At 52.4% G+C, this 13,701-nt stretch overlaps 1 protein-coding gene across 1 annotated transcript in view; it reads right to left on the bottom strand.

Annotated features, from left to right (window-relative positions):
- The window catches only part of ASS1 (argininosuccinate synthase 1), an 86,102-nt gene that overhangs the window by 46,128 nt on the left and 26,273 nt on the right, over positions 1-13,701 (bottom strand). The window contains exons 8-9 of the mRNA XM_075905955.1: positions 6,122-6,192; positions 4,777-4,807 (exon numbers count right to left, since the gene is read on the bottom strand). Coding sequence (XP_075762070.1) covers positions 4,777-4,807; positions 6,122-6,192 — 102 coding nt within the window. The remainder of the gene's footprint in view (positions 1-4,776; positions 4,808-6,121; positions 6,193-13,701) is intronic.

Below are 13,701 nucleotides of genomic sequence, written 5' to 3'. Positions count from 1 at the left end.
GGACCCACTGGGGTTCTATGTGTGGCCCACGAGACAATTTGTTTACCACTGCCCATGCGCAGGGATGCCAGATTCTGCTGGTTTTGGTCTGTGTAGTTTTTTTCCAACCAATTTTACTAGAGTGACAGGCACGTAAATCAGGGGCGCATGAAGTGAGGGGTGTGCTGACTGCACACAGCATGGACTGAGAGCTGTGTTCTCCCTCGGCAGCCAATCAAAGCCATTCGCACACCCTGCAAATTCTAGGTGTGCAAGCGCCGTTAGAAAAACTGCCCTTTCCCTGGAGACTGTCTTGGTTACGACACTCTTGTGGGCCACAGACACCAAGGTGGGCCACTCATATGGCCCACTCACTAGCCTCGGCTGCCCACTGCTGTTCTACACAGGTTCCTCTTGCGTTCCACAGACCTGTCCCAAGGGACGGCCAACAAGCCACCTGCTTGCATGATGGAGGATCGCTGAGCGCCAGTCACTAGCACGATTCACCCTCACAGGGGGCTAAATCCAACACCCAACTAACAGCTCTGGCTCAAGCCCTGCGCGATTCATTACCCCAGAGGACAGACCTGACTAAATGGGAACGTGAGGCGTCCAGGGCCAAAGGGGACTACACCAGGAAGTGCGCAAGGTCTGGTGCATGTTGAGAATGAAGAAAAAGCCATCTCTCCAGAGATTTGCTGAGTTCTGTGGGAAGGGCACCGAGTACTTCTAAGTGCTGTGAACAAAGGGGGCTCAATAACATTTCAATATTTGTCCTTTAACATTAGACAGATTCTGTGCAGGTGAAAATAGGTGCAACTTCCTCCTCTGTTCACACCAGAAGCAAACTCTAGGCACACCAGCCAGATGCTCATCTGGTTTAAAATTGGTATAGACCCACCAAAGTCAGTGGCACTTTGCTGATCTGCACTAGATTTGGTGCATGCATTACCCACACGCAGATTAACAATGCTCAGAGGAAGCAGACCTCATATTCTCTTTAAAACCAGACAGAAAGCAATGCCATTATTTTTAATATATATTTTACCAAAAACGGTCTAGGATTTTCATGCCTCTTTCTTTATTTAAACAACATATATGCGCGTGCACATGCACGCACACGCATACACGCAGATTACACGGGCCGCAGATTTCAATTTTACATTGTCTGGCCTTTTCTAGCCTTGATCATACTTATTAACTAGACAAACCCTTTCGAGATGATGAAAAACTTTGAGTTCAAAAGGAAAGACAGGAGAGGGAGGGAGGAAGGAAAGTATTAAAATCTCTTTACTAAACATTGGAAGTCAAAGTCAGATAGTTTCCAATTTTCTAAGCCAACTATGAAAACCCCTATTAAATAAAATAACTAAATAGGAATAAAAGTGACATTTGGCTTGCATTCCATCATTACCGTGCGTGTCTGCCTTCTTTTTATTCTCTCTCCTAAAAGCACAGTTCAAATGACAAATAGTTTGTTGCAGTGTATCAATGCCTTCTATTTATCCATCCCCGCAGGGGGGCTAGTCCTGCAATGTCATCTTTAAAGGGAAGGAGGGGGGAGAGAGAGGGAGAGAGAGAGAGAAAGGAAGAGTGTGTATATGGGGGGGGGGAGAGAAGAAAGAAGCAAGAAAAACGGGACAAGAAGAGAAGAAATTGGAAGCAAATGGTCCATGAACTAACCCATGATGTAGAGCTATCGATGCCGCAAATGGTTTATTCATCCGGCTGATATTGTTGCGCCCGGGACTGAATGAACTCTTTCAGAGTGCCATATGAAGTTAAAGCAAGTAAATTTCTATCTTTCTCCACATTAGCTGCCTCATTGCCCTTCAATCGGGCCTCACAGAGGCAGAAAATAGCTCAACCATCTGCTTTCAAATCCCTCCGTTTGGCAGGTCTGAGAGGTTTGGGGCGGGGGGGAGCCTCGCAGTGGTTTGGCACCCCTCTTTTCTTCTAAGACCTTCTCCACAGCGATTAGACCCTCACCCTAGGTTTTCTTCCTGGGCTTAGCAAATGGGCTGGGGCGGAGGGGGAGGCCAGTGAAGTCACTACCCCTTTAAAATGAGAGTGTTAAAGTTTAATCCCTTGCAAGTGTCTCCTTGTGAATTCCATTGCTGGAAATGGCGGGTGCACAAGAGGTTAAAAGGGGAGCCAGGAAAGGGTTAAGGGAGAAAGGCAAGTGCCTCTAACTCCCTGACTGTTCTAAGCTAAAAAACAGGGTTCTTTCATCTGGCTTTGGGCACCAGTAACATGAGTGGAGTGACCTCAGGCCGGGCCTGTCTGGACAGCTGGGCTCAGGGTTTGACAGGGTCTCAGCCTCCAGACTGAGTGGCCCCATGCTGGAACGGAAGAGGAAGGAGGTGCAGCAACAGACACAAAGGCCCAGGCCTGGGATGCTGCACTGGCAGCTCAGGTAGGGAAGGGACCAGAGACCGGAACAGCTAGACTTGCTCCAGACCAGGACTGGAAGCACACTGGCAAAGCTCGGGGGAGAAGGGAAGGCTTGCCCCTAGCTGGCTCACACACACCTGGTGGCCAGGGGTCTGAGTCCCTTGCTCTGACTAAAGGCATTAAAAAAAGTCTCTCTACCAACCAGGACCACTCCTAGGGGAGAAGGGGGAGCTCACACAAGACCCAGTCTACCCACCATAGGGGCCTTTCGGGCCTTCCTCTACCCAGCAGCCCTCAGGCCCAGGAACAGGTACAGTAGCAGGGAAAGCTTCCCTGCAGCCTCAGAGCCTGACCCGGAAAGGCCTCATCTGGAGCAAGAGAGGGCTTCAGTCCCCGTGGCTCATTCAGGCCTGGGTGTGAGGCTGCTGACACAGAGGCCCGCTGGTGCCGCTGGAGGAAATGGTTTATGCGCACACTGGCCTGCTAGAAACTAGAGTGAGACCCTGCAACCCCTGGAGAGACGTGTCTGAGGGGAATTAACAACTGGCCTCGGCTAGATGGAAGCCACAACCTCGCAGCTCGAAGCAGCGTCAGTCCCCGGAGCCTTCACAGCTGTCGCTGTGTCTGTCAGCTTTGACGTCCCCAGGACGGGACCAAAACTGGAGACTCCCTCTTACCCAGGGCCATCCCCTCTGACAATCACTCATGAGTGGATGCACCAGCCTGGCCACAGGCCATGTGGCCCATCTCCATACACCCTTGTGCACTGGGTTCCTCTTCATCTCGCCACATCCTCCCCTCTCCCCGCTGCTTGTCTAACTGGTGCTGATGGAAGTTTCAGTAGTTCTCTAAGGGCGACAAGGCCAGTGGAGCATGAACTGGAAACACACAGCGGCCAGCAGGCAGCAAGCACTGCCAGTCCTGTTAGAACAGTCAGAGCAGGAGACATGCTTATCTGAGTGACACACGCCGCACCGGAACAAGGACAGCCCCTGGCCTGGGAAGGGAAGCTGTCAGCTCTCCCCAGGGCACAGGGGATAAGTCAGTTCACACGGGGACCAGTATCTGGAAAGAGCACGCCCGCCCAAGAGGAGTAGGAGGCTGGGATTGGGCTGCACTAGGGAGGGGGAGACAGGCATCCTTTCCTGACTGGGGAAGCCACAATTGGTGGGGGTTTAGCAACTGCCTGGGAGCCTCACCTGCCCAAGCCACTATGAGGCCTTGGCCCGTAGACATCAGATAAACACTCGCCCAGCCGTGCACCTCTGCAAATGCCTCACGGGACCAAGCCCCCTGGCAGAAGGATTTGCAGCGTGGTCAGGGGCGAGGAATGTTCTCCATGCTGTCCCTCAGCTGCCCCCAGCCAGCTCCCACACAAAGCCCAGCCTTCAGGGCTATGTGGCGTGCGGGGAGGGAATCTTTGCCAACAGAGAGAGAAGATCCATGCGTGGACTTTCCATCCTGGAAGGGAGTTTCCTCCTGAAGCCTTGCAGCCTCCAGCTGCCCATGACTCCCCGCTCCGTCTCCAGACAGCCCAGCCCTGCTCTGGTTTGCGGGCCTCCTCTCCACATCCCTTACTCTCAGCCCTGCTGAGAACCCACTGCACTAGCTGCGTCCAACATCTCCCTCTGTCCCCCTCGCACCTGGCTGCTTTCCCCTCACCACCTCCCACGCAAAGCCAGGTTCACCAACAGCAACAGCCCCAGAGGAGACAGAGAGTCCCTTCAGTGCCCCTACAGGGCTCTCTCAGGCTGCTCCTCAGCTAGACACTGTCAGAGCAGCCGCTCCCTACGGCGGTCTGCACCACCGAGAAGGTCCCCACACACCAGCCCCACACAAAGGGATTCTCTATTCCCACCACAGAGCTCCCCCTCTTCCCCAGCAGAGGAATCCCTCCAGGGGGCTTGCAACCCTTCACAACAGAGACAAGCGAGCAAGAGGAAGGCCCAGGCTGCACAACTGAGCTGCAGTGGAGGGGACAAGTTTCCAGAGTGGCGCATGGGCAGAGGAACGACCCCACATGCTCTGTCAGTCTGAGACAACCCCCACCACCAGCACCAGATGGGGACAGGGACAGCACATTGGCCGCTGGGGTGCATTCAGCAGCCGGCTCCCCTCAGTCAAGTGCCTCATCTGGCTAATTGCTTCTTCATTCTTTCCCCAATGACATTTTCTCCTTCAGTGTCACCCTGAAACGGCTCCTTCCCCTTTTCATTCCCGCAGCAATTAACGTACCGGGCGGGGGAAGGCGGAGGGTGGGTGGGGGAATGAATGGCAGGGCTCGGCCTCCCCGCCACACACGGCCTGCCGTGAAATTTCAAATTAGGCTGCAAATACATCACACGCCCCCAGCCCTAGTCACTGCCATGTAAAACCAGAGACGTAAAGGAGATGATCGATTACCTTGGGGTTCTCCAGGATCCCGGCCTCGTAGCTTCAGAGCAGAAAGAAAGAGAGAGAGAGAGACATTAACAAAAATCTACAGATCGGACTAAGATCTGCCCATGCAAACCCAGCAAGCACAGGAAGCTCTTCAAGCAGAACTAGACCCATAGGGTTTAGCATAAGAACTGTCAGACTGGATCAGACCTGGCTCCATCTAGTCTAGTATCCTGCCTCCAGAAGAGTGTCCTTAGCCTCAGTTTGCCAGACATGGGAAATGGGGGACGGGGGAGGGATCACTTGATGGTCACCTGTTCTGTTCATTCCCTCTGGGGCACCTGGCTTTGGCCACTGTCAGGAGACAGGACACAGAACTGGGTGGACCACTGTCTGATACAGCGTGGCCAGTGGAGCTGACAGTCTCGCTGGTCCCTGAGCAAGGTAGCGGGGGGTGGGTGGTCAAACAGTTCTCAGTAATACCCAAACTGCCCTGGCCCCCCAGCCCCCAGAGTCACCTGGAGCGCACCCTGCGGTGCTCCAGTGGAGATTTAAAAGGCCCAGGGCTCCGGACACTGCTGCTGTCACAGTAGCAGCAGTGGCAGCTGGGAGCCCTGGGCTCTTTTGAGTCGCCAGGCCCTGGGGCAACTGCCCTATTTGCCCCCCTCCCCCGCATCGGTGGGCATGAGTGTGGCTGTTCTTATGTGGCCATACCAGGTGCTTTGAGGGAAGATGCAATGAGTAGTCACAGACCCCCTCTAGCTGGGACTGACGGAGAGCGAGACCAGCTCTTTGAGCGGGACTGCAAGGAGCATGGCTCGCTCAACAGAGTACTGCTGCAAGCAGCGACTGGGGAGAGGCAGCAGGTCACAGCCTCACACCAGGGCAGGCTCGCAAGGACCAGCCCGAGACACCTGCTCAGACTAGCCATGGGCACCAGAAGAAACTAGACAGAGGAATGGTTTCTCTGCTGAAAAAAGGGCTGGGCAGTGGAGTCTCTCTCCATCCCATTACTAACCCTGACAGGGGTAGGGGGAGTGTGCGTACCTAATACGAAGAGAATTCAAGGGGGGGGTTGAATTCAAGGTCATTTTTCCATCAGTGGGCTCTAACCACTGACCAACTGAGGGCTCCTGGTGTGGAAGACAAGCAAAGTATCAGGGCACTGGGAGAGATGCTGAGCCCCAGAGAGAAGGGGCTTTCACAGACCGGCTTTGGTCCAACACACCAGGAGAAGGCAGCTGTTGTCAGATACCCAAGATGCATTGTCCTGCTTTGAAATGACTGCCCCAAGCACAGGACAGAGAATCAGACCAGGGTGCGGAGCCACCTCCCCCGCGGGAAGCACCCTCCATCTGCCTCACCTCACCTGATATGCATGAGGTTTTCATCCATGCTCCAGGGGCTCTTGGGAGTGACCGGAACTGGGATGCCATGTTTCTGCGGGTGAGAAGGGAAAACACGCTCAGAACCCCGGCGGGGTGAGGAAGGCAGACTGGCTCCTTGCTACCCAGTGCCTGGGTCCGAAAACACCCAGTGGCACCCCACGCTGCAGCTAGTTCACCGGGCTCTGGCCACAGTGTCAATCAAAGATTAGGGATGTCAGTGGTTAACCAGCAGCCCGGCTGAGCTGGAGCAGCTCTCCACTTGCCCACAGTGTAGCACGGTGGACCCAACCTGGCCAGAGCAGCCCTCTGCCCACAGCAGGCCTGTCCTGTCTGGAGTGGCATTCTGCCTGCCCCCTTTAAATGGTTAACCGGTTAATCATCATGTTTAACGGATTAAACGGGATTTCACATCCCTATTGCAGAGCCCTTGGAGCTTTTCTAGGAGACGAGGGCCCAGCTGCAGCGGCCGACCTCCGTCTCTCCTCAGAACAAGCGCCACGAGACCCAAGCTACTGTCCAGCTGGAACGGCAGCAGGAAGCGAGCACAAATCCTTAGGGCCACATCCAAGAGGGAGGGGTGGCAATTACCCCTTGGCAAACAGAGCTGAAGGAGCGGCGTGTACATCACGCTGGTGGGTAGGTAGATCTTGCCCGGCAGCGTTCTTAGTTCTGTTGATACCGCACGGTGCCTAGCCGGGTATCAAGCCTGACTCCTTGCCCAGAAGGCACCCACAAGGCCTGACGTGTGCAGAGTCCGCTGGGTAGTGGCTAGCAAGCAGGCCCTGCAGTGCTGTTGCACCGCTCAGCCCTCTGGCAACACCTTCCACCAGCAGAAGGAAGCCAAACAAATGGAGATGTCAGAGCGAAGAGGGACGTCCTTCCTTTGTTCTAAGTCAATGAGGCTGCTCACCCCTCCAAAACAGCTCACGCACCCATGCAGAAAGCCCCAGCTGCCCTCTCGCTGGTATGGAGGGGCAGGACTCGCACCCAGGTCAGCAGAAAACCACCAGGCAACTGACACGACCACACGGCTGCTCCCATGATCTGGTTGTGCCCCACGACCTGCAGCAGACGTGTCCTACAGGCATTATCGTCTGAGAGATCCTAGTATTGGCAGCCACCTTAGAGGCTCCCAAGCGTCCCCTGCACTCAGGTGTGCCCTCAGGGTGTACCAGGAAGCATCCAGGTAACAACAGGGATCCCCAGGGAGCCGCCAGGACTGAGCATGCGTAACACACACAGTGGGTGTGGTTCACTGTCCCGTAGAGTGGCATTTAGACCACATCCATCGAGAGATAGGAACAAGGAAATGCTATATCCTAAGCTGAGAGCCACCTGGTTTTTAGCTCAAGCAGTAGAGGCTCCTATACAAAGCTCCAGAGGTCCCAGGTTTGAATCCGCCCGGTGGTGGTTACACATCCGTCCCTGTTCCTGAACTCCCAGCATCCTGCAGCTCTCACTTGGATTTTGACCCTCGCTCTAGGCCTGGAACCCAGACACCAGTCCTGAGCTCTGGCACTGACCTGGGCCCACATGAGCTGCCCCGCACCCCCAGCCCCCACAAGTCCCTGACCCCATTCACTCTCCTTAGTTCCCACACACGTTCCTCTTCATCTGCCCACCTACCCGGCTCCTTCCAACCCCTCGGCACTCAGCACCCGCCTGCACCACAGGGAACAGCAGCACAGCTAGCATGCCACCCACTTCACACCAGCAATGACACTGATCTGGTGTGTGGGGAGTTGTGTGGAGGCCAGTGGCAGAGGGCAGCTTGGCTTCGGCTTCCGGAGCCAAGGAATCCCAGCCTCCCAAGAAAAACAGTCCAGCTCCCCTCATGTGGAGCCACACGGCTGGCCCAGGCATCTTTCCACGCCGCTGGGGAAGCATCTCTACTACTCCCCGCACTGAACTCAGCAGCAGTTCATAATACACGGAGAGGTCGGTGTGGGAACGGCCACCGCTGTACTGCACCACCCGACAGACAGACACCCCTCCCCCAACGGACGGACATGTCACCACAAGCTCTACACAGCTCACACACATACACAGTCCCTCACCCACCAGACTCAACTCCCTACCCCCTCCCGGCACAACGCCCAGCTCCCTAACAAGGTCACCAGCTCGCTCAATTATCTGATGACAATTCACTGATGAGACTGCTGCGAAGGCGAGGGGGAACTGGCATGGGGGGGGGGGAGGGAGCAATGCAACACCCAAGAGGCGGAGCTCAGATTACAGAGGAGCTGGGTGGACTGCCAGAGCCAGGCCTTGGTCAGCACTTTTCACTGTCACCCCGCGTTTCGTGGATATAGAATACAGCCAAAAATCAATCCCAGTGCTATGGGCTGAATCCTGCCGGGTCAAAGCTGTGGGGCTGAGGCTGGAGCAGAGGAGAAACTCCTCTTCCAAATGCTCACTCTGCCAGGCACGTGGCTTTAGGAGTCTTTTTGAAAGTAAGGGTGCGTCTGCACAGCACCCTAAACTTGAAATAAGATGCACAACTAGCACTATGCAAATGGCATCTCTTATTTCGAATCCGATTCGAAATCGCTTATTTTGAAACTTGGTGCATCTCCACAGCGCCACATTTCGAAATAACTCGCTATTTCGAGCCACCCCTTATCCCTCGTGCAACAAGGTTTACAAAGACGGTGAAATAGCGTGCCCGTTATTATAAAAAGACGGGCGGTTTGTGTAGATTAGGGGTAGCTAATTCAGGATACCTCTGGTACCCCGAAATAGCTGTGCAGTGCAGGCGTGCCCTAAGAGAAGAAAATGAAAAGAAGGAAGCTGAGGCTGGAATTTTCAGATGGGCTCAGCGCGCAGCTGAGGGAAGACCGACGTCAGAAGTCCAGCACGTGGGGTTCACGCTTGTGAACGTGTGGCTGCACAGGTTACAGTGCGAGCTGACAGAGCCCAACGAGTCCCTCAGATGGCTCACTGTTTGACTGCATTACTGGGCCCACACCAAGTCCCACTGTAGTCTGATTTCACCAAAGCCTGCTCCCAGTGTGTAGGATTCTCCCTCCCCAGACACCTCATTTCTCCAGGATCCCATTTCTCTGAGTGTTTCCATTTGCATGTTAAAGTTGATACAGAATTTAAACGAACCCAAATGAACTGCTCCTCTCCCCTCCGGAGAGCCCCCCTGTGCCCGTAGAAAGTAACAGTAGGAAAATGTTGCTGCAGTTGTCGCTCTGCAAACAGAATCCACATCCTATTCCTCATCCTATTCCCCATCCTATTCCTATTCCACATCCTATTCCCCAACTCTTCCCCCTGAAGGGAGAGAGCAATACATTCAAAGGAAGGGGTGATCAAGAATGTAGAATTGCACAGGTTTGTCTACACTTAAAAGTTAATTTGGATCAAAGTCGGGTCTGAATTAAAGCTCAATGGCTCTTCCTGAATAACTCCTAGAAGGTGGCTGGACACAATAGGGATGAGCGTGATGGAAACCCCTCTCTTATAAAGCCAAACCCCAGAACACTCCAGAGGGAAACAGAACCAAAACAAACCCTGGTTCCACCAGTGACCAACAAAGTAATGGCTCCCCTAGCAGCCAGGACATATGGCACCTAACGGGCCCAACCCACCAATGTCTTCCCTGCCCACGCTTATGGTGCGCAAAATCCCAGCGAAATTCCAATGACTGACACCCCAGATTGTCCACAAAGGGCTTTAATGGATGAAGGAGAAGCCAGTTAACACCTCACCAGGGGCTGTATCCCTTCTCTCTGCTCCAGAGGAGCTCTAAGGACCAGCGACTATTTCCCCAGGCCCATCAGAGGTGGGTAAAAGCCTGGCAGCTTGGGCACACATGGGCCAGCCAGGAAGCGGGTACGGCCATGGGACACTGGAGAACACCAGAAAGGGACACTGAACTTCCAACAGGCTGAGACATCCCACCCCCATCCTGAGTCCTGGACCAAATTCAAACACTGAGGAAACAGCGCACAATAGGACAAAACTGTGTGTCTGTGTCTGTATAGAACTGTGCACACACGTTTATTCCAGGCCAGGATCTCCAAGCAGACTCTGCCCAGCAGAGCCCCCCAAAACCTTCTCCCCCCCCCATCTCAGAGCAGGGTCCATGCAGCATGGCCAAGCTCCACAGCCTAACAGGGGACTCTGCTCACTCCAGCAGCCCCCCTGCCTGCTGATCGCTCCATTAGCTTTCAATTGTTAGTCAATTAATGCTCTTCTTTGTTAATTCTGAATGGGCCATCATCAACAGCACAGGGTGGCCCTGACTGGGTAATGCTCTCCGCTAACAGCTCCCTTCCTCTAGCCCATGCCCTTGTGCGCAGGAGAGCACCAACACTCGCACACTTGTTTCACAATGACCAGTCCTGGCACACACAGCCCTGCCCCCCTCCTATCTTCTCTCAGCTTTATAACCTTTTCCATCAGCCGCTGAGTTTTCACAGGTTAATGGCACTTGGATGGAAATATTCCCTGGGTTTCGGATTAGGGTGTAAAAAACATGCAGATCTGAAATCCAGACCAGGTTCCAATTTCCCATGTGTGTGCATATTTATTTATTTTAACTGTCGTAACAGTTGTCACTTTAAAGCTGCATTTGCCTTGGGATGCTTAGCCTGGTGTGCTAGAATAGAAGCCAAGATCAATTCAGGAGCCTGATTCTGATTTCACACCAGGTTTAGGCTGGCGTCTACCAAGTTACTCCCAATTTAGACACAAGCCTGTAAACATTTATGACATGCTCAGATAGTCCCACTTGGATCTAAAACTGGACCCTACGAGATTGTAACTGAGAAGAAAGGGAGGTTCTCTGGGCCAGATGCTCACCTGGTATAGGTCAATCTAGTTTCATTGATGGTGACGGTTTGTACTAGCAAAAATCTAGGCCCTGCATATTTTAAAAATATCCTTTTTCTGGTTGCTAAGCCTTAGGGGTCAAGTTTTCCTTCACAGCCAGGAATGCTAGAAACATGATTTTAAAAAGAGAAGTCGAGATTCTCCTATCTTATGCCCCAGGATCTGAGGCATGAACAAGCCCCCCAAATAAGCTGAGCCTCAAAATAAAGTTAAGAAAGTGGGCACAGCTTCTGCCCTTTGTATACTTATTGCATTTCACTCAGCTCTGACATTAAAAGCTAAATCTGAACGAATGTAATCCAAGGGTATTATTTGATGAAAGCCATCGGTAGTCATCCAACAGATGTTGCTCTCATATTGGGACAACTTCACTGGGATTAGACTGGTCTGTTTTACTTCTGTTTAACATCCGTTTCACTTACTTTTACTTTGACACTAACCTCATGGTCCTGAATTTGGATTTCCAGCAGTGTAAGGAAATGCTCAAAAACAGATTAAAACAAAACAAAAACACACAAAAAAACCCCACAAACAAACAAAAAACCCAACCAACTCTCGCCTGTGTTCAGTGTAATGCAAGACAGAAGTGACACTGTCTCTGAGTTAGATTTCCTAAAGCAGCCAGTTCATCACCTTCTTTCAGAACCAAACTAAGTGGACAGCTTCAGATTACAACCAAAATACTAATTCAAGGGCCTGATCCAGTAAACACTCCTGTGATATCAATGTTCAGAGGAGGAAAGCTATATCTGTATGCAAGGCCCTGATCCTGCCATTCTTTACTCACGTGCTACACTTTACTCACATGAGCAGTAAAAATGATCAAGGGTCACGTGGGCCCAATTTTCATCTCACAGAGACCTCCCCTGGGACCCAGGTGAGTTAGATTATGCACAGGCAGGATTGGGCCCTGCAAGAGGAGGCGAACAGCTGATTTCTTCAGATGTGAAGGAGAATGAGAAACCCCTTTTATGTTTACATTAAAGAGAGGCCAATAGCTCAAGTATCTCTGAAAGCTGTTTGCAACCCTGTCCTTTTAAATAGGGCCCCCAAACTGTGTTGGGCTGTTGAGGGGGACGGGGGGGGGGGGCTGTTGCTTTTTTAAAGAGACACATACTATTTTCCATATAATAAAAACACAGCTCTCTTCCTAACTCTGCTATTTGACAATTTGTTTGGCAACATATGGGAAGCTCTTGTAAACTGCCTTCTTAATAATAAAACAACAGATGGCAAACACAATCCTCAACACGCAGCACTCAGGGGTTTAATGGGATGCTGAGGCCGCGGGTCTCTGCTGTTAGCACTCCATGCGGCAACTCAGCACCTTGGCTTCGCAGATATTATCCAGCCAGACTAGACGGCAGCTATTTAAAAACTGAAGCAATTTTCTGGTTTATGCACAGAGCTGCTTTTTCCCTTTTGATTGATTGAGCCCAGTTGTCAAGCATTTCCATGCCGTCGCTAAAAAAGAAAGGTACCCTGGTGGGCACTTAAGGAACCTGATGAAAAACTTCTAATATGTTTTATTGCAACTTGTACTTCAAAAAGGAAGGGATGACAAAGGGAAAATGTATTTGCTTTGTCTATTACACAAGCCATTGAGCTGGGACCAGTTTCCTTGGCAAATGGATTACAATTAACATCCAGGTAATTACGGCCATTAAAACACCACACACTCACACAAGCCCTTGCATCCAGGAACAACAGGAGAAATCTCATGCAGAGCCAGCCTTCCCACAAGGGACATTAAAGATTGTGCTCAACTTAATCCAGAGCACCCTTACATTGCAAAATAATAACGAAGACTCCCCCGACCCAGCTCTTTCTTGGTGCTTTCCAATGGCACAGCTCCAAGTGTTTTACAAAAGGAAGGCAATGTCATTACCCACATTATACAGAGGCACAAGGGTGACTTGCCCGAGGTCACCCAGCTGGTCAGTGGCACAGCCAGAAACAGAACCAAGATTCCTGAGCCCCAGACCTGTGCTCTATCCATTAGGCCACACTGCATCCTGACAATTAAAGGCAGACTAAGGAGAGGTGTGTGCTTAACGTTCTGAAAATCCAGATCCATTTCTCAGCCACAAACCCTGGGTGGCTTTGAGCAGTCAGTTTAGGATGAAATCCTGAAGCCAGGGGCAAAACTCCCATTGGGCCAAGATTTCACTTAAATCAACCTGGGCTTGGCTGCCCGCTGTCTGCCCCATGTGCCATCATTCACCCCAGCACACGGTGGATGTAAAACACTACTGCCCCGATTCCACTCCACAGGGGTGTGAATGGCTGCACATGATGCAGGGCAACAGAGCACCTCAACATCTTGACCTCAGCTCCCCATCCATACAAGGGGGGAGCTGGCCTTCCTTGCTCCCATCCTCTGCCTTGTCTAGTTAGGACAGGGAGACTGGCGGGAGGGGGGCGGGGAATTGTTTCTATGCAGAAACCAGCACAACAGGGCCCTGGCCTTGGGTCAGTGCCTCTTAATGCTGCCTTCCAAAGCAACTAAAATTAATAGAATGGGGGGGGGAGGGAAATCAGACCATTGGAATTGCCGCCAGCTGCCATGCTGGAGACCTGGGGTCAGTTCTCACCTCTTGCCCTTCAGGGGAGGTTTTGTGGGCAGTGTGCTAGGAGCCCGGTGTGAGGGGAGTGCCCGGGTGTTGCCCAAAAGGGTCCCCTGCTGGCCAGTTAAGGAACACGACAGTGACTCTAATGT

Source organism: Pelodiscus sinensis, chromosome 22, assembly GCF_049634645.1.
Source record: "Pelodiscus sinensis isolate JC-2024 chromosome 22, ASM4963464v1, whole genome shotgun sequence".
Classification (NCBI taxonomy): Eukaryota; Metazoa; Chordata; order Testudines; family Trionychidae; genus Pelodiscus; species Pelodiscus sinensis.
This window is presented reverse-complemented; position numbering and strand designations above follow the sequence as displayed.